Genomic DNA, 24,756 nt, shown 5'->3' on the forward strand with positions numbered 1-24,756 from the left:
CGAAGGCGCGCTCACTTTCGAATAAGAGAGAGTTCTGACCCGCTCTGCGGGTCAGAACTCTCTCTTCTTCGTAAGTGAGGGAGCAGGAACCGCGTGCTCCTCGCCACAGCGTTGGTCGTCAACGGGCGCGCGAACGCGGGCGGCGTGGGGGTGCGCTTGCGACGGCGGCGGCGTTGCAGGGCTCGCGGCCGCGCTTGTAGTAGAGCCACGCCGCCGCTCAATCGCGGGCTAAGGACTCGTCGTTCCCGGAGGGGCTTGGACCACAGCTCGCTCGTCCCCGTGGTGGCTGGCCGCTTCGCCTGGCGGTCCTGCACGCGCGCTGTAACGAACGTCGCCACGCGATGTTGGGTGTGCCATGCTCCCGCGCCTGCCGCCTTGTGGTGGTGATAGCTGCATTCTGCTGGCCGCCCGCTCTGCCGCTCGTACCCGGGTGAGTTGATCAGATTAGTTTGTTCTGCCTAGAGCAGGATGAAGGGACACGCCTTCCCCTTAGAAATGAGTTCAGCAAATTGCACTGGAGGGATGCGAAAGTTTTGGAGACGCCGACGAAGCAGTTGCGTGAAAGAAAGCGCGGTTGTAGTCAAAGTTTGTTCTTACGTGAACCGTGTCGCTTCTCATCGTGGCAATAGCTAGGCAGCCGGAAAATGTGGACGTAAAGGTATGTGTGCCCAGCGACTGAAATTTGGGGATTTAATTGCGTATACCACAAAAAAATGCGAAGAGCTTTGTGTATTATCTTCTAGGGTGCTTTTTTCTGTATATTAGCTCAAGCTCTTTTATATACACATTTTAGTGTGCTTTTAGGTACAGTGAAATGGGGACAGCTTCTAAACGCCATTTCGTTTTCGTGTTTTTCTTGTCACTTTTTTTTGTTATGTGGTAGTTTTCAGGCACGATTTAATTTAGGCTATGCTCTAGTGGGTTGTTTCACGCTGTTAGCAACAATGAAGGTTTGAATGTCAGCCAATGATGAAGCAAATATGTACGGTATTTTGACAGGAAGCGCTTCTCGCTTTTTCGCATAGTTCAAAAAAGATCTACGAACGTTAGAGCTGACACTCGAAAGTTTTTTTTCAGTAGTAATATTTGAGCTGCTGCGAACCTGAACATGCGCTTACATCATATACGGACATAAGATCGTGGGGACATTATAACGCAATGCTCGCCCTTTTTTTTTCTGCGCCATCTTGACAGATAGTGTAAAAATTACCTGTAGGCATGTCGTTCAAGCACTGCGCAGTATTATTCTTTCGCGATCTCGTCATGGGTATTTGAATGTCTAGGAATTAGGAGACAGTGGTACGCCTATTACACCGTTGATTTTTTTTTTTTTTTTGAGGGTAAAAATTCATGTATAACTGTTCAAAAAAGTTGTGGACTTCTTTATATTCCAACCAATATCTAACAACACAGTTTTTGTTCTCTTCTTGCAAATACCCCTTGACAGAAAAACGCATTTTGAAACTTTACTTGACATATCTTTTTCAATTATTCATCACTAAAACGAAATCGTGTCAAGTTCACTTCGAATGTATTGACACTATGCAGCACCATATTTCTTTATCAGCCGAACCTCTAGCTTTCTGGCGTTTTTCGTTTCAGACAGCGCGTAGGGTCCCGTTATCTATGAAAATTGTTCGTATTATCATGCCGAATTTCCTTTTTCTGATTACTGACGTATGTTGCGCGATCACTGGTGCACAAGAGTCATTGTAGCGATATGTCAACGCTGTCCAGTTCGTTGTTTTGAAATATTTTCTCTGCGTTCACGTTTCTCGGGAATATTTTAGCTCATTTTAACACGTGCGTTACCGCTTTCTGCGAAAAATCACCGTGCTGCGGTACTGTTAATCATCGCTAGTCGCTCTATATCTTTTGAGATGGGAAAATCAGAAATGCTTCATATTCTCATGACTATTGCTTTAATTGCCTGAAAAGCGAATGAAGGCAATTATATTTAAGCCAAATATTAGTTTTATTATATTACTTCCGTTTCGCTTACGCAGATAATTTTAACAAAGAACAGGACGAGTGCCAAAATTCCAAATAAATTCATATTAAACGAAAAGAAAGCTAGGTAAATGGTATGCCGCCAACACGGTTGTTGCTGGTGCTTACCTTTGAATTATTTTTGCTGCGAATATTTCTCTAATATAAGTATCAAAGTTTCTATTTTCCTTTCCGTGATATCTCTAAGCGTGATTGCGATAGATACACTTTTAGTCGAAGCGTTATTAATCACGCCCATAGGCGTGCGCAGGGTTCCCCATCAGGGGGCGGGGGGCGAAGGTGCATCGCAGTAGCCCCCCCCTCCCATTAAGTCAATGCACGAGGCAGATTTTCCGCCCCCCCCCCCCTCTTAGGTGACTAAGGGGGTCAATGTATGGGGCAGATTTTGCGCTCCCCCCTCCTAGGTGACTAGGTGAGGCGGCCACCTCACCCCCCCCCCCCTTGTGCGCACGCCTATAATCACACCTGAGTGACAAAACAATCATGGGAGCAACGGAATAATTTGTCGCTTCCTTGCTTGACAAAAGTGTATTATTGAAAGATATACTACATCATTATCATATCTCAGTTTTTTTTTACTGTTTTCTACATATGAACTGAAACCTAGAAAAAATGACTTGTTCTAGCACAAAAATTCATTAGTCAAGCTTCAACGGCCACCTTTCGACTGCCGTTTGCAATGCTTGTTTGCCGTATTTTGAGTCAGAAATGTATGATAACAATTTTTTTCGAAGGAGGGGGGGGGGGAGTGATTTGTGGTAGTAGTCAGCGAACTCTGATTTTCTTGATATGCCGAGTCATGTTTAAAAATATGCAGCTTTTGTTCTCACGCAGGATGACATTCACTTGATGCGATAGTTCCTTCAAGCTTAAGCAATTTGTCTCCAACGTGACATCAACGTTTAAAGAATTTGTCCATGCAGTTCCACTGATAACTGCCACGTTTCTTTTTGATGGCGTTAGGATTAAATATTATATAGAAGAAATTGAACGTAGTACCTACGTCCAAAGAAACTTTCTGTCGAAAAATTTGCGGTGAGAATATTATGACAATACCAAGAGCTGTCGAGGTATTTTTTTAAGTCCTTGGATGAAAAAAAGTTTATAAAGCACCACCGCAAGTTTAAAGAGCCAATCAATAGCTTCTTCTGTTTCACAAATTTGTTTAATGCGTAGAGCGTAATCCCCTCATCAATTTGAGAGCACTTAATTATTTCATCACATATCAGATGCAAAGTAATTAAAAACGAGGAAGCGTTTGCGAAGTACTATTCAGGACTGCGGGTAAACAGCGCTACAACGGGACGTAGTTCAGTGTGTACCAACAAGCACGCATTAACAATCTGTGCTATTAAGACCATGTCAAAAGCTAAATACAGCTGGTAACGCGCCTACAGCCGCATAACATCTGATGAAGGTTACAGCACATCTCTAATTTGCTGTTTATTAAAAGTGATTGCTACATATTTCTGCATATATCAGTAGACGGCAATGTTTTTTAGGGGCGAAGCTCCTTAATGCGGCACCCGTTCGTCCCTCGTAGTAGTGCGTAACCAGTCCTAACGCTAGTACCAGATCTTGACCTCCAAGGTGGTGCCAGTGGGAGATTTTTCCTGTGCGTTGTTGAACAATAAAAAATTCGCAGCGTGCGCTTTAACTAAAAGCCGAATTCTTCTGTCTCTCATTCACCATTAGCAGCCATTGGCATGTTCCAGTAGGAAACGTTAGTAGAAGTAGAAGTGTAAGTGTTAGCTAAAAGCCGACTTCTTCTGTCTCTCATTCCCATTAGCAGCCATTGTTTACCTCCAAGGTAGTGCCTGGTGAGATTTCTCCTGTGCGTGAATAAACAATAAAAATTTTGTTCAAAACGCCGTTGATTGATGAAATAAACCAACGAAAGGCGCCAGATGTTTTGTAAAAGCAAAACGAAAGAACGCCAGATGTTTCTAAAGCAAAACGAAAAGACGCCAGCTGCTTAACGAAAGACGCCAGATGTTTTCTAAAGCAATAGTTTTCTAAACAATGAAAATTCACAGCGTACATGTAAAATTAAAGTGAGCTGCAAGTCGTCATAACCCATCGAACCTTTAGTATAAACGCGGCCGATCTCACGTCGGTGATGATGTACTGGGCAGAATTCACGGAAGATTCACGGTTTACCGATGAACCTCCGCAGCTTCGCCCACTCATCATCATTCACTTCGTGGATATGCTGTGATTTTTTTCACTCAAGCACCCTTAAACGTTAATCCTATGAATGAATGCAACACCCAACATCGATTCATCCCTCTGTCTCGATAAATCAACGTTAGGTTAACGCGAACAAGAAACCACTACTTAGCCTTATATTGGGAGTGAAAAAATGTTTTGACGTTGCCACGCACTTTTATCTTACTATTGATCAGCTTGCTCGCGACTATGAAACGGTTCTACCACAAAAAAGCTCAATCAGGTTCCCGTCGCTCCTGTTAAGGAATGACTTATGACTTCAACGTGAGTATCCCAGGCACTCATATTTTTCTCGAGAAATAATTGACATGCGTTTTACAGTCTGACCGGTTCACATTTTAAAACTTGTATATAGAAAGCCTAATGTCTAGTCGAAGTTCTCATATGTATTTTTCCTAATGTGTGAACACTTGAATATCTGTTTGTTCGGCTTCTCGGTATATACAAGTGAACTGTCCTTCGCGCTGATGCCAGGAAGGGCATGTGTCGTCAAAATACAAACAGGGACGCCGATTCCATTGAGTATACAGGCCGCCAAGCGGCGGCGTCGCAGGGAAGTGTGATGTGACGCGTAGAAGAAACGAACGTGACTTGCCTCCCGACTCGGAAAGCTTTCACCGTAAAAACAAACGAACAAATACGAGCGCTCGTGTGGGTGGTGCCGTCCTCTGCCAAAACATGTCACGTTCAGCGGCGTCGCCGACCAAAATCGCTGCGGCCTTCTAAAGTTTGAGGATCCGCTGGCTCCGAAAACCCTTGCGGCGAGCTCCATTTGCGCGAGGCATAATTTTATAAAATGCCACGGTTGGACACCCAACTCATTTACTCGTGGAGACGAGTGCCACACCCTTAGCTTGTCGAGCCGTTTCTTTACCGGTTCCTTGAACTTGCATTTCATTACAGCCTTACGAGATCTTAATAGCCCTCAGGTTTAATTAAATTTCTCGCAGATCACCAAGAAAGTTGTTTTGCGCTCCGCGTTTGTAGATGTGGAAGGTTCTCGCGGTGAACTCGCTCATTTTTATTATACTTTTCATATGAAAATTTTAAAATATTATATACACAAAATTTTCTCTCACCGTTTTGTCACAGAGAGGTTGGAAAACGATTTTATTCGGGGAAAGTGTCTGTAGATGAAATATTTCTTTAGAACAAATTACCAAAGCAACACCGCACGAGTTGTTTCATACTTTCCGAGCTGTAACTGTAGGCTCTTGACATCAATTGTTCGAAATAGCGTGTGATTATGTTTGGTAACTACTTGAATACTATTCGCTCAACAGAAGCTGAATTTGCAAATAGAATGGTGAACTACAAATTGAGAGCTGTCCCTAATAAACAATTATATCGGGCAAGTTGGTATGGATCCATCTTGGTAGGAAGCGCACAACTCTTACAGGACACGAACGACGAGCGAAGACACGAAAGACACAAGGCCTTAACTTCAACTAAGCGTTTATTGCAAAACGTCAATATATATATGAGGGGGCTGGAAGAAAAGAAACAGGAACGAAGAACAACCTACCAAAACCCACGTGTCGTGCCATACAATAGTTATCGATTATTATCAACCATACCATCCAAAAAACAAAGTTCTTTCCGCGTGAGCGAGATAGATGGTGCGCTTACACACTCAAAGTCATCACGTGTCATTTCAGCTGCTTCAACAATCAAACGGGTTAACAAATCTCTGTCACGATATAAAATGCATGCGTTGTCAAAATACGGCACGCAACCACGCTCTTTACAATGGATAGCCAAGTGACCATCTGTGGCTTTTCGCACTTTATTGTGATGTTCTTTTACCCTCTCATTAATACATCTTTCAGTCTGACCGACTTATGCGCGACCACAAGACAGGGGAACTCTATACACAATGGTCTGAGCACACTCAACATAGTCATTAGGATGCTTAATCTTGTAACCCTTCTTTTCTTTCAGCACGGCCATAACTATTTATAAGTGCTGAGGTAAACTTTTAAGTAACGAAGATTCTCATACATCTGTGAAGTGACCTGAGCGGAATAGTAAAGCTTAAACCCAGGCAACTGAAACGATATGGCCGAAAAATTACAAGCGTTTCATTGTATAAAAATCCAAGATAACGATTACCGGTTTTGTGGTAACGTAACGCTGGCACTATAACTTAAGCGAAGCAGGCAAGATATTCGTGAAATATGGGACCGGTATCGCTAATGAATATGGCAAAAAAAACAACGTGGCGTAGTTCCGTTAATGACTAAGCTTTAATTAGCTCCTCCAGCACGCATTGCTCAAGAAATCGCGTCCGATATTCCACGCAGCAAGAAAGGCTTCAAGAGATCAAATAGGTTTTCGGTGATAAGCGCTTGTGTCTTTCGTGTCCTCGCTCGTCGATCGTGTCTTGTAAGAGTTTTGCGCTTCCTACCAAGAGAGAGAGATATCCGCTCCTAACGGTTTTAATGAACATTTGGAACTGTCCCGAGAAACAGATTATACGGCCATAATTATTTATAACTGCTAAGGTAAAATCTTAAGTAACGAAGATTCTCAGACATCTGTGAAGTGACCTGAGTGGAATATTATAGCTTAAACCCAGGTAACAGAAATGATATGGCCGAAAAATTACAAGCGTTTCATTGTATAAAAACCCAAGATAACGATTACCGGTTTTGTGCTAACGTAACGCTGGTACTATAACCTAAGCGAAGCAGGCAAGGTCTTGGTGAAATATGCGACCGGTATCGCTAATGAATATGGTAAAAAACAACAACGTGGCGTAGTTCCGTTAATGACTAAGCTTTAATAAGATCCTCCAGCACGCGTTGCTCAAGAAATCTCGTCCGATATTCCACGCAGCAAGAAGGGCTTCAAGAGATCAAATATGTTTTCGACGATAACGCGTTCCCTGGGACATCAGCCAGGGCTTCCGTATCACGGAGCTCGAATGAGCAGATTGACAAGGCTTGCTGGAGATGCTGGAACAAGAGGCTTCCTTCTTGAGGTATTTGCATTCATGTTTCTGAATTAGGATGTATAGGAGCAGTGGGAAAACATGCTGAGTCATTACTGTCTATGACGGTGAGCCTGGTAAGTTTGCCGTACTTCGCACAGAATACATTCGCTTTAAAAGTTTCAAAAATCATGCCTGTAATACACTGCGAGTGGGGTGTAGAAGGAGGGTACGCAAGAGTTCTCGTATTAATGCATACTAAACATTTTGTCAACTTAGAAGTAACATAGTGTTACCTCCTTGTACTCGGCGACGCTTTTCAACTGTCAAGCCTAGGTTTGGCGAGCAATATACGGAATCAAATATTACAGCGAACGAAAACCGAAATGAAAAGGAAAGCTTAACTATATGAAATTTACGGTAACGTGCCAGTGTTAACCAGATGTATTGGTGCCTATACGTTATATAGTGCACTTCATAGTCGGAATTTTATTTAGGTTTTCGGTTACTAAAGAAGTGTGCTTCAAGTTACGCAACGTCCAATATTACCTAGACTACGTCTTTCCTCTTAAGACGGGAACGATATTGAGGAAGGAAGAAAATCGCAGTACTCTGAACATGGCGCTACTCACGGTGTATCTACCAACAGCCCTAAATAAACCGATAACCATAAACGAAGCGACAAAGATTTAAGGCGCTCGTTCTGATTCATGTACAAACATGAGCGAAAGAAAATACGCGCACTAAAACACGCGGCAGCTTTGGCTTTAGACAGAAATTTCGTTGTCTCACTCAATACTTGCGCCCCATGAATACTTGGGAAGACAGCGGTTACGCACAGAAGCCGGTGCACTTGCACGATCGCGTTCCGTTGGCGTTCTTTGGGCATGCTACCGACCTCGCTTCGTGCAACGCGAAGAGGAACGCTACGCGCGTCTTGTCTTTCCTCTAGCCTGGCCGTTAATTCTCACAGGGCGAGCGGGGAACGCAGTCGGCAGGCATGCGAGAGGGGGGCAGCGTAGGAGAGGAGAGAGAGGGGGAGGGGACGCGCATGCGCTGGTGCTCATCGCGGCGTTGCGCAGGAGAGAATTCCGGCATGTCTAGCCCGTGTTTCAGAGAAACAGTGGAGAGGGAGAGGGGAGAGGGAACGTGGAGAGGGGGAGGGGGAAGTGGAGAGGGGAAAGGGGAGAGGCGAAAGAGGAGAGGGGGAGGGGGAAGTGGAGCGGGTATGCGCATGCGCAGTAAGGGTGGTCACGCCGCACACCACCATCACCGGATTGAACTCCGCCATAAGATACTTCGCATCTAATAATCGTTTTCTTCATAACGCCGATAGGTTTGACTCTCGGTGGCTGAAAGATGTTGATTACCTTGAAGCGAATGTGCAATGTCAGCGCACGTTAAAGGGAAGCTGAAGTGGTTTTAGAATTAGGTAAAACCATAGAGTTTCTTACAATAATACCTAGAGGGGAATCTGGCGCTAGTGTCTACGCGGGCTCCTTGAGCGGCGCTTCAACCACCATGGGAATGATGGGAAGTACAGGCTTCGGATTTGCTTCGGATGAATTAGGTTCTTGAGATTCGCGACGCCTATTTGCCGAGTGTAAAACAAAGCGATATGAAGTTATTTTCAAATAAAACTTGCTTCATTTTTTTGTACGTAAAACTTCTTGCAAAAAGTTTGCGCGACCGTGAGATGGAACTGAAACCTGAACAAATCAACCACCAGGGTATGCATCACTCTGCAATTGTGTTCAAGATTTGGCCTCACAATATAATGAATTATTTTCTTTACAACATTTAAAACAAACGCGCTTGTCTTTCCCTCGAAAGTACGCATTATCTATTTATGGAAATAACAGTAGCGTATTGAGTGAGAAACACTTAACGTATCATCTGCTGCGATGCCAGTTGCGTCTGTCCGAGTGGTCTGCCCCAAACGCATCTCTCCTTTTGTTGTGAAGTGAAGTCAGAGGAGCGTGACGGTGCGTCTACTTAGCGTCGCCGTCGTTTTGCAGTCGATTTGAAAGAGTTTTGACAAGTAGCGCTTATCACAAAAAGTGAACTCTATGCAATTTCCTGCACTGGCATGGGACGCTGCATCTACGCGCAGCGGTGAGTGCACGACGCTTTGCTAAAACTGTCAAATACAACTTGTAAAGCTGAAACGTCACAACAAACCAATAGTTCTAGCGGTCTTCAGCCTCCTTGAACAACAAAGGCACTGTTTCAGTGCTTTGCAACGCACCCCACTGCCCACGTCTCGCAAAGAACGAAACTGAAACTGTAGAAAAAGATCCGTAGACAGCTCGCTAGCTAACGAAATCCAATCCGAAGCCTGTACTTCCCATCATGCCCATGGTGGTTGAACGATCGCAGCGCCAGTTTCCTCTCTAGGTTATTGTACGAAACTCTATGGGTAAAACTTTGTTCTTAACAAGGGCCAACAATATTGTCTACAATGGCGTAATTTTTTCCGCTGTTCTGGCAAGAGGAGCTTTAAAATACGCGAAAGAAAAGTTCGTCTTGCTCCACCCACGCGAACGCGCCGGAAGCGTGGGCGTGGAAACGAACTAACCGGAACTACGTCATCGTAGGGGAGCCGCGCAGCACTGTCGTATCACCAAGCGTGGCATCCGTGACTAGTTCCGGCTGCGCGCGTTGGTGAAACCGATCGCGAAGGCCATGCTTTGATGTTGCCGATGACGCGCCATCGAAGATGACGTCAGCGCGTTCGCTCAGCATCTCAAGAAGCCCTGCGGCTGCAGCGGCTGTTTTTCGCCAAGAAATGTTATTTGCGTTCACTTCTGTGAACCCTTAGATTGGTTTTTGAATTCAGCAGGGATCAAGCTATGATTACACATTCCAAAGTCATTTTTTAAGTGCTTCAGATTCCCTTTAAAAAAACACCAGATGGTCGGTATTTCAGGAGCCCTCAAGTACGGCGACCCTCATAATCATATCGTGGTGTTGGCACGTAATACCGCAGATATTATTATTACCTTGACGCGAAGAAAACAACGAAAATAAAAGCATTGACCTGTCCCATGCAAACATAATATCATTTAAAGGCTGTTTGAGAGGCGTTACCAACTTAGTAAACACCCGTTTTAATCACGAATGGTTGCGAAATCGCCGCGTTCTCGGAGAAGGCAACTGCAGCACTAATACGTGTCGCTAGGAAGAAGGTAGATCAGCAAGACTGCAGTAATTATACAACGTGGAAGTGCTTACGTAACACTGTACTTCAGTCCTCTCTGTCACAGCATGTACCGACGATGTTAGAAAACAAGCAAACAATCTGATCAGGCAAGCCATCTGATCGAATATAACGCTGAAGCAACGCCGCCACATTAAGAACATTGTCCGAATGAGACACAAAAGAACCATTGGCTATGAATTGCCTCTGGCCGCTAGTGGGTCTCGTTCAGACCCTCATGATTCTCCTTCAACGTACGGCTATTCGCTCTCCAAAGGAACATAGGCAGTCTTCGGCCCAACCGGCTCTGTTTTGCGAAGGATTTAATGCCGCAGACTGTTATACGCAGTACAAGACAGTTAAGAATCCCATGGGTTGTCCGCACAGAATCCATTTCTCCTAATAGCTGTTGTACAACGACTAGACGGCACTTCAGCAGCTTTTATGGCTAGAGAGTGCAAAGTTGCTCTCTCTCACTTACTCAGCGGCAAGATCATAACTGGCTATGGTGCTCGACAACTAATCCTGTGGTCGCGCGATTGAATCCTGGCCGCGGCGGCCGCCTTTTCATGAAGGCGACATGATAGGGGCCGGTGTACTTAGATGTAGGTGCACGTTAAGATACTCCACGTGGTTGAAATTTCCGGAGCCCCACACCACGGCGTCTCTCCTAATCATAACGTGCTTTCGGGACGTTAAACTCCAACAGTTATTATAGTCATCATAACTGACCTACAGCAAAATTAACTACGAACTTAGTTCACGCGACTGATTTGCACACGTTGAAGTCATGATTAACCATGAGCTCTTCAATTAGCAGTATATTAATGTAGTTATTAGGCGTCGTTAAACAGAGCATATGAGTTTCAGGGACGGTTGTGAACATTCTCATGTGGCAAAGGTACAGCCGCGCAGCTTTTCAGCAGATGACCAACAGATAATGGCACCTGCACAAGTGTACACCCCTGTACGGTGCACTGACATAAAACTTCAGCCTGCAAAGATAACTAGAATTCTGTCAACCAGAAAGCTACACCGTAAAGCCCTCGTCTGCTGGCTTTACAAGTAGAACACACTATGGCCGCTTGCATACAGTTCATCAAAGAATATTTCACTTTAATGTATGTATCAAAAAAGCGGCTCAAACTAAGGAGTAACTCGCTATACTATACAAATGTAATCTTTCCCGCTGACTTAAAATTTCCTTAGAATTGAAAAAGGCACCCTTCTCGTAGAATGTCTTTTTCTTGCAAATGACTGATTTTTCCTCTTTTCGATTCTTCGCTTATTGCAAAACAATGTTCAATGAATGACGTTAAATAGAAAAAAACTTACCATCAGCTCTTCATAAGGCAAGTCGGTTTGCGTGGCCCAGCTATCTTTTAAATAAGTGATAAGCTAGAATTGTACCGATAAACAGACACGTACAGAAACCAATTATTGAGAACGTGGGAAGGGGGAAGCCAATTAACAAATGTTTTAATTATTTGTTACCTCAATGTGCAATGAAAATGCAGTAAGAGTTGTGCAATATTCGATGATATACATCAATCAAGTCATGAGATAGCTAACACCAACAGGCGAATAAGAGTTGCGTTCCATAAACATTTAGCATGGATATCGAAAAACGATGCTGCCGGCTGCTGCACTGTGGAATAAAATGCTTCCAGGCGATTAAAATCTGCATGAACCGACATGCTCCTAAATATAAATCATACACACATAAATGTATTTTCAGCAGATAGGCGGTAAACGTAAGCTGGCAAAACGGCTTGGTTTTATGTGAGAGAAATTATGCTCGCTATTTATTTAAGGTGTTGCGCTAAAACGGAGAAAATTGGTGGTTCTCTATGAGAAATCAGTGAAATTTACCAAAGGCCGTAAGGACCGTATCATTTTTTTAAAATCTGTTTCTTAATAACCCTTAAGTCATGCAAAGTGTGCAAATTACTGTTCGAGATACTCTGGGTACGAAAAGGAGGAGTACTCTGGCTTTGTTGTTTATCTTTATTGATTAAGGCAAATAAATACGTATATATAACGACGCCGTAATTAAAAATTATAACCTACGCTGTCGTCTAGTGCCTCCTTCCACGTCATTGATATGGACTGACGCGAAAACATTTCTAGATTGACTTCAGGGACAATGCCCTTTTACACATTTCATCAAAGTAAATCTTCTACCATACTACAAAGTACACGAAAATGCCATTTCGTAAAACACAGCTTCACGAAACACGGCCACACGTTAAAATATTACCGAGGGCGAATGATCACCCTACATGATGGCACACTGAAATGTGCCATTAGAGATAAGCCCGGAAGGCGATCTCGCATGGTGCCTTAGTGCCAAAGTGGACACGTTGGCCATCAGACGAAGTTAATTATTTACGCCACAAGAGAGTGCCTGATTCAAGTCCGCCAGTTAACTTGCTTGTCCATCAAGGATGATTACAACGCACCACAAAGCTTCCTTTACCCCGTTATTCTTCGTTCTCCACGCCTTTTACCGAGATTATGGCTTAAATTGTTGACTGCTCTCGCTACAAAAAGGATTGCGTAAAATTCATCAAAAGGATGATAGCCAAGTTTTCTGCTTGGGACCATACTTCATGAATACAGCCTTTTGAAACACATTTTCGTTTTCACTCCTTCCTCTTGCGCATATGCAAGTTGGAACATATGTGAGGACATCATTGTGAACAAAAGCCGAGAGCCGTTGCAGACTCGCTGCCGAGAATCTACTGCTATGGGTATACATGCAAGGGTTGCATCCTACGTTCAGGCTTTTCTTTTCAGCGGAATCCCAACAGACTTCGTTGTCAGATAACGGTGTTCATCTTGTCTAAACGTTTACTTATTCGCGATGCATGCTAAACACGAAATTCTTCGTAGATTATTCCCTCATCTTCGAGTTTCCTACCATCTCCAATTCCCAAGTACGAAGGCTGCGCATACCCATAAACGATTACAATTCAGTTCTTATTATTCTTGAATGTTCAGCTCGCGAGAACCTGTTAAAATTAATGATACTCATTGAAAGCTGCACGATAAGATTTTAGCTCATTATTGATTATCCAAACGTACTGCTTCCACAAAAGCATACCAGCTTCTCTGGTTTTCTTCTTTTTTATAAAAAAACGTATTGCTGTTTATGACCCCCCCCCCCCTCCATTTCTTTTCAGTATCAAGTTTAGTGTTTCGTCTACGGTACAATACACAAAGTTACATTTAGTGTTCATCGTTCACGTTACTGGCTAATATTTATCGTTTGTAAAATAATTGCATAAATGCGACTGTTTAGTAAAGTTTGATTACAGGAAATGCAGTTACCGACAGCAAAACAAAAATCGATTCAAGCCACTCGAAAGCAACGACAATGGCGGCATTCAGTCTGCTCATCTTAAAAGGTAGCGAATAAATAAGATAATCGATTCGACCAAGAAATATCGATGGCTTCCCAGTCTACAGGTATGAAGGAATTGCTAACTCGGCATGCCGTATTTTACTGCTGGTTTTTGTCGTTCTTCGTTGTGCTGCTTATATCACTGGCCGCTGATGACTACCAACCAGGGTGTCGGAACGAAATGTTTTTCGTTTCGGTTTTAGTTTCGTTCCACCGCAAAAAGTTCCGTTCCGTTTCTGTTCTGACACGAAAAAAATGTTCCGTAACGGTTCGTAACGTTTTTTTATGCAATAATTTGAAGTTAAGGTAATCATAAAAACATTGAATTTGTGATATAGTTACTTGCCCTCCTCTTAATTAAGAAAGTGGGACAGGGGTAAAACACGTCCTTTCTACGTTCTTCAGAGGAACTGAAGAAACTGTACCACGAATTTGTACCAACTAGCACAAACCAGTACTACACCCTTCAAAGTCATAGTATTTCTTTTCTCAAAAGTCAATTACGACTTTTTTAGCGGGCTCAATGCTTTGTGTCAAGAGAGTGAGCACGATCTCAAAAGCAGCACGTCACTGAGTGCACTCTCTATGCGAGACCGCTTATCTGATAAAAAAATTCGCCAGGCCTGGGCGGCACACGCAGCACAGTAACAGCGTAATCTGGAGCAGCAGCCTTTGTAGAGCCCGTTATATACTCTCTTGGGGAAAATAATACAAGTACACATGCAAGATACCCACTACGCCATAAATCATCATAATTTTTTGTAGTAGCGAAGCACCCACTATGCCATTTTTCCTGATTCTTCGGAAAATCGTGGCACCTGCTACACATCTGTGAGGCATTATGTGCACTTTGTGCTGTGGCTAATGACGATGAAGAATTAGGGCTGAGCCCTTTGTAACGGGTTGAAAGCCTTCAACGACTGACTCCTTGAGCAATTTGTGTGACGCCAGGTTGCTATTTTACTCTTCTGCCACGCTATATAACATATGTTAACAGGATTCCTTGGCTGACATGACGCTTGTATAGAGCATTTTGTGGAAAAGTTACAAGCACCAGCGTGACACTGTGGTGGAATACTCGACTGCCACGCACAGCGCGCGGGTCAAAATCCCATCCGATCCTAGAAGTTTGTTTCTCTTTGCTTTTTTTTTTATTTCACGCGATAGCGGTTACGGACACCGGCGGCGGCGGACAACTATGGCGCCAAAATCGGCTGCTGTGATCTCATAACAGCTTTCGCTGTAACAAACTTCGGTGCCGACCATGCCCTCTCCACGCTGCCCTTCGTGACAGGCGCGCAAAAGTCCCCTTGCGTTAATATAAACATCTCTGGTTGCCACTGCTCTCGTTTTCCGCACAATTTCAACATATCTTTGCTTTGGAATTACTGCCTGAGCTACGCGCTAATACTGTACTCGAAGATGTGCATAATTGCTAACCTTGCATGACCTCAGTTGTTCCGGATTGCAAAGTTTTCTCGTGAACCGAAAAACGATTTAAAAAATTTCGGTTTCACTCCGGAACGAAATAATAGATAAAGTTTCGGTTACGTTTTGGTTCCGATGAAAAATATCGTTTTTTTCGTTTTTCGTTTTTGGTTTTCGTTCCGTTCCGACACCCTGCTACCAATTATACGCTAACGCACGACACAAATAATTTGGGATAATGACACCGTTGCAACTAGCATTATTCTGGACGCGAATCTAATTCCTTCCAACTGTTGTAGCATACTTTCCTGCTTTATTTTATACGAAAGAAGCAGTATATCCACAGGGAATTCAGCCTGTAACCACGTATCGTTGGGATTATGAATAAAATCAACAATTTTATGTCTGGTAACCTTATTCTCGCGTAAGCACCTACCTGCTGGATTTGTGTCAATCCACTCGACATCGAAATAGTGGGTTGCTCGGCTACCTTTTTCGCCATCTCGAGAAGGGGAGCTCAAATATGGTTCGTAGGAAAGTAAGATAGGACAAAAAAAAAAAAACATTCACATGTTTAGTTGCAAGTGAGCGTCTTTTCTGCCCTATCTTTTCTTCCCAACAACTTTCGCGTTCTCTTGCACCTTTGCAAAACCACTCGACATGTTCTTGCTCTATCAGCTGAATACGCTTTGTTGTCGCCTGACGCTAAATTATATTGCTACACACACACACACACACACACACACACACACACACACACACACACACACACACACACACACACACACACACACACACACACACACACACACACGCACGCACACGCACACGCACACGCACACACACACACACACACACACGCACACGCACACGCACACGCACACACACACACACACACACACACACACACACACACACACACACACACACACACACAGAGGAGCTTACGGGAAATAAACGCTTCTTTATGCGAGCTTGGGTTGTTCACGAACACGACGACACAACTCCTAACCGCAGCAACATGCATAACTAACATGTCCGCCGTTGACCAAAATGAACTACGGGCTGATAGTATTTAAGTACTGCCAAGAGACCATAGAGACATGCGCCTTCTTGCTGTCTGATACGATGGCGCTGTTGAATGTGTGGAGCTATTAGCACAGAAGCTTTGTACAAGTATAGGAGTGAACAACACTGCCATTCGAGAATCACAGCTGCATAGCTTCGAACGGAACGTGGCAACATCAGTATCACGTAGTAGGATACGTACAGAAGGACCACGAGTTTTTTTGGAGGCCATCATAATATGTGGATCTGTAGAACGTCATCACTCCTCCTATGTTTTCGCAAAATAACAAAATTCATGACAAAGGCGACATTAACTTCGCCGAGATAAGATATGGCGTTTTTTTTTTTTTAATATCGCCTTAGAGGGCCTACAACAGTGATAAATCTTGGCCAGAAATCAACTTTAAAAAGCTCCTCACACTACTTTTTCGAAAATTCTTGATAAGAACACTGGAGGCAGAAACGAGGTTTATACATAAAAACGCTCCTCGCACGTGCATTGATATCCCGGTAAAAGAACACCTCGATGACGAGGCGTGATTGAGCATAACGGGGGGAGGGGTTGCTTACGGAAAGGAGCTTCCGTTTTCGCATACTCAGAGACGTCTATCCTCGATCTTCTTGCCCATCAGCGCTCGAAACTTTTAAGCTCCGTGAATTTGAGAAAGTTTATTGATACCTGGATGCGCGGGGCTCGAGTATCCGTAAAGAAACCTTACTAACCCTTTTCTTTCTGCACACATTAGATGAGCTGATATCACGCCTTAACGAAGCTCTTTATGTACAAAACGTCTGTTTACACCTTGTGCTGTTCGATTTGTTTAGCCGCCGCGGTGGTACGGTGGTTGCGGTGCTCGGCTGCTGATCCGCAGGTTGCGGGTTCGATCCCGAAAGCGGTGGTCAAATTTTTGATTGTGGCGAAAATGCTGTGTACTTAGATAATTCTTGTACGTCAAAGACCCTCAGGTGGTCGAAATTTCCGGAGCCCTCAATTACGGCGTGCCTCATGATCATGTAGTCGTTTTGGCGCGTAAAACCCCGGAAATTATTATTATGTTCGATGTGTTTGTTCCATGTGCGTCAGGTGTATATATGCAGGCTACAACCTGCCTCATTTACTAGGTGCTTACAGATTGCAGTAATTTGAAACAGTGTGTATGATACGCAGAACTGGAGAGGAAACAGTGCGAAGGACGAAAGACCAGGCAGAGAAAGACACATAAACAACAGCGCTGACTTGCAACAAAAGTTTATTCGTCAACCTCCGCATTATATACCTGCGCAGTTGAAAATGAAAACAACCAAAACATTACAAGTCGAAGATAAATAAGCTATCAGAATCATCACCGAAAAGCATGCACATTGCGCGCGCAGTCATTCTAATAGAAAAACATCCTCATTTTCTGACAAGGCAACTGAAGGTCTGCTCACGCATGCGTCACCCAGCCTAGCTATTTCCAAGGACTTCAGTATTTCACGTGTAATCTGGTCCCGATGACGCTCCACAACCGCACATAGATTGAGGGTGCCTCCCTGAGTTTCATCTATGTGCGGTTGTGAAGCGTCATGGGCTCCTAAAATTTCGACCACCTGGGGTTCTTAATATGCATACAAATCTAAGCTAAATCTAAGCGCACAGTTTTCAAGCATTTTCGCCTCCATCGAAAATGCGGCCCCATTTGATCCCGCTACCTTCAGGTCAGCATTCGAGCACCATAAGTACTAGACCACTGTGGCGGATACCACTGTAACATGGCGCTATATGCCTATATTTATATACATGTGTCGCTTTTAAACGTGGTAAATCAAGGGGGAAAATAAGTGCAACGTTTCTAATAATCCACTAATAGTTTTCTTCTAGAGAAAATAAAGAAAGAAAAAAATTCCTAATCACCCTTATGAACGCCACATCTTGTTATAGTAATGAGAAAAGACAGACTACGAAATTAGGGCTTGTACGCTAATCAATGCTTCGCTAGAGCCACTTTTCCCCACTTTTGCTAGTGACGTGACCAGTACTACGTAGATGCGCAAAGTGCGAAAAAAGCACCTAAATGGTATTTTTTTTTTCAGATGCACTCATAAGCGGAACTATTGTGTTATAAATTGAGCCTGCAAAAAAAAAAAAGCGACCCAGTCCTTGTGTGCTATCCCCAAAATAATCTCTTGTACCTCAGTTTTGTACATCGCTGTAAAAGTGAAATTTCGTGGCTTAATGTATGGACCTATGTAAAACAAGCAATCATAATTCAAGTAAAAGCTTGATCAGGCAGCCACAACGGTGACGTTCTTTTGTTTCAGGCGTATCCTCTCATAACCGATGAACACCCGTACTATTAAGAAAGTATCTAATCAATAATGACCGAAATGTTCCTGCTGGAAAAATATGTCGCTCCAAAGGCCCGTTTATATACCATCATTTGAAAAATAAATAAATAAAAATTTCTGTACTCTACGTAATGTAAATTTCTATCGCAAGTTTTATCGACTAAGTTTGTCAAGATTTCTTAGTATTTCATGCAGGGGCTTTGAAGTCAGTATTCCTTAAATTTAAAAGTACCCGCTGTACCCGATATTGCGGTTAACAGAACTGAAATTCGGGCTAGTTGGTCTTTATTCACCTTCTAATAGCTTGCAGCGCAGGAAACGACAAGAACATCAACAAATCTCACACGCCCTGCACAGTAAGGCAGCAACAACCATATGTGTCAGACATTCTATAGTTATGAGTGACCTTTCGAATAGATTATTCCTTGAATTCTTGGACATATTTCAAGGGCTGCGTTAGGTATGTGATTTATCCCATCAGGTTACGAACGGATGTGCAAGATGAATGACTTGTCTGCATCCGTCTGTCATAGAAGCGATCAGAGCCAAGAAGTTATAAACCATTTCATAATCTAAAGGATCAAAAGTTTTGGTGTTCAAATTTTCAAAACCACGAAACTTTGACGAAAGAAAGCGGACTTGAGGCTGTCACCCAGAATTGTATATTTCGGCCATTTAACGGAAATGTATGAGCGTCACATTTCTTTCAGGATCTTCAAGAACAGCGATAGAGCAAGGCTGCAACACATATGGTTGACTTTCGATCGTTATAAATGAGTTTTTCAAAAATTTAGGCTTCTCCTATGCTTCTTTCGAAATGCTTCAAAAATTGTTGGGTACACTGAAACTTTCTCGCAGATGTCTAACAATTTCTTTTACTTTTAAATGCGAAGCATTTCTTAGCGAACTTCTGCGACTTTGAGCGTATCTATCTATCTATCTATCTATCTATCTATCTATCTATCTATCTATCTATCTATCTATCTATCTATCTATCTATCTATCTATCTATCTATCTATCTATCTATCTATCTATCTATCTATCTATCTATCTATCTATCTATCTATCTATCTATCTATCTATCTATCTATCTATCTATCTATCTATCTATCTAGCCGCCTACGACTTTGCGCTCTCCTGGTCGCTTGGTTCATCGAATGTGCACCAAAATTGGTATGGCGTAACATGACTGTATGACGAACATAAATGACAAGTCATAACATGAAAATTCTGACACGCATGTCATGTAAAGCATGATTTACATGCTACGCTCATGGTGCGCTGGCGGCCGTTTCGCTAGTTTTATATACACCAAAATTCATATCTTGCGACGTGACTGTGTGACGAACATAAATAACACGAGTTAACGTGAAAATCATGACACGCATGTCATGCACAGCATGATTTACGTGCCACGCTCATGGGGCGCTGGCGGCAGTTTCGCTAGCTTGATCTACCCCGAAATTGGTATTGCGCGACGTGACTGTATGACGAACATAAAAACTCGAGTTAACATGAAAATCATGACACGCATGTCATGTACAGCATGACTTACGTGCCACGCTCATGGAGCGCTGGCGGCAGTTTCGCTAGCTTGATATACACCAAAATTGGTGTCTTGTGACGTGACTGTGTAATGAACATAAATAACACGAGTTAACATGAAAATCATGAGTACAGCATGACTTACGTGCCACGCTCATGGGGCGCTGGCGGCCGTTTCGCTAGCTTGATATACACCAAAATTGGTATCTTGTGACGTGACTGTGTGACGAACATAAAAACACGAGTTAACATGACAATCATGACTCGCATGTCATACACAGCATGACTTACGTGCCACGCTCATGGGGCGCTGGCGGCGGCTTCGCTAGCTTGATCTACCCCGAAATTGGTATTGCGCGACGTGACTGTGTAACTAACATAAATAACATGAGTTAACATGAAAATCATGACACGCATGTCATGTACAGCATGACTTACGCGCCACGCTCATGGGGCGCTGGCGGCGGTTTCGCTAGATTTATATACACCAAAATTCGTATCTTGTGACGTGACTGTGTAACGAACATAAATAACACGAGTTAACATGAAAATCATGACACGCATGTCATGTACAGCATGACTTACGTGCCACGCTCATGGGGTGCTGGCGGCCGTTTCGCTAGCTTGATATACACCAAAATCGGTATCTTGCGACGTGACCGTGTGGCGAACATAAAAACACGAGTTAACATGAAAATCATGACACACATGTCACGTACAGCGTGACTTACGTGCCACGCTCATGGGGCGCTGGCGGCCGTTTCGCTAGCTTGATCTACCCCGAAATTGGTATTGCGCGACGTGACTACGTGACGAACATAAAAAAACGAGTTAGCATGAAAATCATGACACGCATGTCATGTACAGCATGACTTACGTGCCACGCTCATGGGGTGCTGGCGGCCGTTTCGCTAGCTTGATATACACCAAAATTGGTATCTTGCGACGTGACCGTGTGAGGAACATAAATAACACGAGTTAACATGAAAGTCACGACACGTATATCATGTACAGCATGACTTGCGTGCCGTGCTCATGGGGCGCTGGCGGCCGTTTCTCTAGCTTCATCGACCCCGAAGTTGGTATTGCGCGACGTTACTGTGTGACGAACATAAATAATAGGAGTTAACATGAAAACCATGACACGCATTTTCCTGAATGACATACAAGACGATGTATGCAGCTCTTTGCTGGCTGCTTCGCATTACATCGATTCCCACAATGCGTGGGATCTGCCGGCTTTTTTCTTCTTCCTGCCGATCTAGCCCTGGTTGACACATAATCTAATCGGGCTTTTTTTTTATTCCTTATTTGAGTTATTTCTGCTTTGTATCTCGTCACAGTCATTATATGGTCACTTTAAGGAAAGAGAATATAGTAAATTAAGATAGAAACAACGTTTATTATACCAGTGTTGCATTAGCAAGGCAGGTCAGTGGACGTCCTTACAAGGTGACATAAGAGTACGTCTAGCTGAAGGTTAGTATGGATCCTGTGGCCAGAGCAACCTTCACTACATGGAGACATTTTTAATTACTTCGCACTTTTGCTAATATGCTTTTAACTTATCAATAAAATTTTAAATTATCATCATCGTGAACCGGCACGCGTTCTCTTCATCATCGTCTTTTTCGTCATCTTCTTCTTCGTTCCCAGAACACGTGCGCCGATTTCTCCGGCGCGGGAGGCAATAAATCTGATGGGCTAGAGAACTATTACATATATATATATATATATATATATATATATATATATATATATATATATATATATATATATATATATATATATATATATAGGCCAGTTGATGTATAGTATAGAATAGCAAAGGGTGGGAAAGAGAGATATGAGAGATCCTAGGCGAGCCAGGACCAGTTAGGTGCCCAACAGCTCTGCTGTGACCCATTCTTGCGCGACTTAGTGCAAACTGCGCTAACGTCAGCTGTTCAGGAGACCCCAAAGATTAGTATGACATGACCCTTCCGAATTCTTACCTACATTCACGCAGAAAAGGAATCCAGGCTTGCGTTCGTGCACGCACATAACGATAGCTTTACACCCTACGATTGCGTTGCGTCAGCTAAATTGAAAAACTTAATCTTATCTCCATACTTTTCAACTCAGTCTTTCATCGACCCTCAAACTCGGTCGTGAACGGGAGCGCATCATCTGCGCAGATATCGGGCTCAGTGGCGAACAGGGGCCTTCAGCGCGCATTACACCGAGGTGGGCGCGAATGAGCGCCTAGAGCGCGAATTCCGGTTGAACGGCGCGGTAATCTCTCTGCGATGAAGACAGACCAAGCGTGACCGCTCGCTTTCGCGTCCCCTTCGTGCGTCTTGCACGGCGCTTCCCCCTATTACAGCGTACTGCATCCTCTGTCGGAGAATAATGGCCCCCCCACAGATGGGAAAAACGGCCAGTTCCCAAACCTTGGGTCCTCGCTGTAGGAACTGACCAGCTTTCTTTGTTCCAGATGACCGGCTGCCTGGTATCTCGGTGCAGCCATTACCGAATGCCGGCTCCCTTTCTGTAGCAGTGCTCTTCCATGTGTTCGTTGGTGTGCGTGTGTACGTGTGTGCGTGAGTTCAGGGAAGTCGATTTGTACAGATGATTGACGGAGATAGCGTTTGTGCTCAATAGCACAAGGTCGTGACTTCGCGACCAGGCAATAAAAAAAAAAAAACCTACCAAAACCCAAATAAACACAGAATTCCTAAATTCAGAACGCAGCTCGCAATTAGAGCAAGACTAATTGTTTCTGTCTTAAAATTCACATTTGCTACACGTTCTTGAACCCATGATCAGCTTTGATGTCTCAGAGAACGCACAAAAAATATTGAAGCGTTTTTAGGGTGCTTAAAAGATAATAGTAAACGCCTGTTTGTAGTAGACAGCTTTACGACCAATTTTTGTTGCCGCAATTGCGGAGATTACCTCTCAAATCTAATGATATCTGGAATTTCACGTGCCAAAACCACGATATGACTATGAGGCACGCTGCAGTGAGGGACTCCAGAAATTTCGGCCACCTGTGGTTCTTTAACGTCCGCCTAAATCTAAGGCCGCGGGAGTCAGATTTCGCCTTCATCTAAATACGACTCCCGCGGCGGGGATCGCACCCGTGAATTTTGCGTCAGCAGCCGAGCACCATAACCACTGTACCACCGCAGCGGCAAAGCTCTTAAATCATAAAGTTGATCGAAATCATAAAGAAGTTGAAAGTTGAATAAAGAAGTGGCAAGAGCAACTTCTTTATCACTATAGAGATAAGTATTGCGTGAGACATACTGAACGTAACAGGTACGAGCAACAAAACAATGAAATCACACTTGCAGCATCACATTTAAAACGAGCGCAAAGCGTCCTCAGTAGACTGCGGCTGCTGTACCACCGAACCGAGTCTGAACATCTAAGCTTTCCACGTCGTCAACTACAGCAGCAGAACATTTTTCGCGTTTGCTGTAAGTACAATGGCGATGCAGACACGAGCCGAACTTATGCCTCGCCATAGACATGTTATGCAAGCGTAAAAATGCTAACCTTTTCTCCTGCCCTTTCCAAAGACACTAGAAAAGACCTCGTGCGTATGAACTATACGGCGATTAATGAAGACTTCAAATAACTTGCAACACGTCACTGGTGGACTCGGTAAATCAAATACGACGCCTTTATGACGCGTTCCTCTAATCACACCGAGAATCATGCTGATAAAAAAAATCTGATCAAAGGATGTGTAGTGGAGCATGCGCTGTCGCTGCGTGTGTCCCACTAATTAAGTACTACCGTGCTGCTAGCTCACTCTGGTATTAAAGCAAGAACGAGCCCAAATATACACGCTTAGCACCTGATGATAATAAGAAAAAGATCATAAGCAAGGAGAGCAACATCACTGGAGGGGCCGTCCGCGAAGGCAAGATCTGAGTGCATTAGAGAACATACCCGAGCGCACGGGACACTACAGTAATTACATCGCATCGCTGAAGTTGCTTTTTTCTTGATTCTGGGCTAATTGCGCTGTTATGACAGTGATTCTAGACAAAGGCACAGGCGTAAACAGATAGCAAACGCAGATAGATAAAAACAGCAAATCATTGCCACTACATGACCTTGGGAATAATGAAAGTCGCTCGCGTGAAAGGGCGTCCAAACCTTCACGCGCCTTCTCTATTGCGAAAAAATAATGCAATACGCCAGACATATCTGAAGATGAGGTAATATGTGGCTATGGCCCTGTCGCCGCTATTATCTGCTTTTAGAGACTGACTTTCTGCTTCAACAATTTTGGATTGTTATGCTTAGATTTAACGATCATTCTGAGAGATGAAACTCTAGACCCAACGTGCAGACATATAGTTTTATTTAAACTTCTGGTTATTGCTTTACGGAACCCTCGAGACTTATATACTACGTGGCAGTGAGTGAAAACACAGGAATTAATTCAGGGACCCGTTCTTGTTAGACACAACCATATGATGCCAACAGGCAGTGAAATCAAGGAAATCACAGGAAGCGTTATTTGTGGTTTTGAATTGAAGAGTAGTAATATCAGATAAAGCGAAAGAAATCCGGACGAGAGAGCAACGTGCCGCTGGTGGGGTCCGAACCTA

At 43.6% G+C, this 24,756-nt stretch overlaps 1 protein-coding gene across 1 annotated transcript in view; it reads left to right on the top strand.

The window, feature by feature from the left end:
• The first annotated feature begins 265 nt into the window (after positions 1-265).
• The window catches only part of LOC119393623 (glutamate-gated chloride channel), a 79,910-nt gene continuing 55,419 nt past the window's right edge, over positions 266-24,756 (top strand). The window contains exon 1 of the mRNA XM_037660732.2: positions 266-430. Within this exon, the coding sequence (XP_037516660.1) occupies positions 342-430 (89 nt within the window). The 5' untranslated portion in view covers positions 266-341. The remainder of the gene's footprint in view (positions 431-24,756) is intronic.

The sequence above is a fragment of the Rhipicephalus sanguineus genome, chromosome 5, assembly GCF_013339695.2.
Source record: "Rhipicephalus sanguineus isolate Rsan-2018 chromosome 5, BIME_Rsan_1.4, whole genome shotgun sequence".
Classification (NCBI taxonomy): domain Eukaryota; kingdom Metazoa; phylum Arthropoda; class Arachnida; order Ixodida; family Ixodidae; genus Rhipicephalus; species Rhipicephalus sanguineus.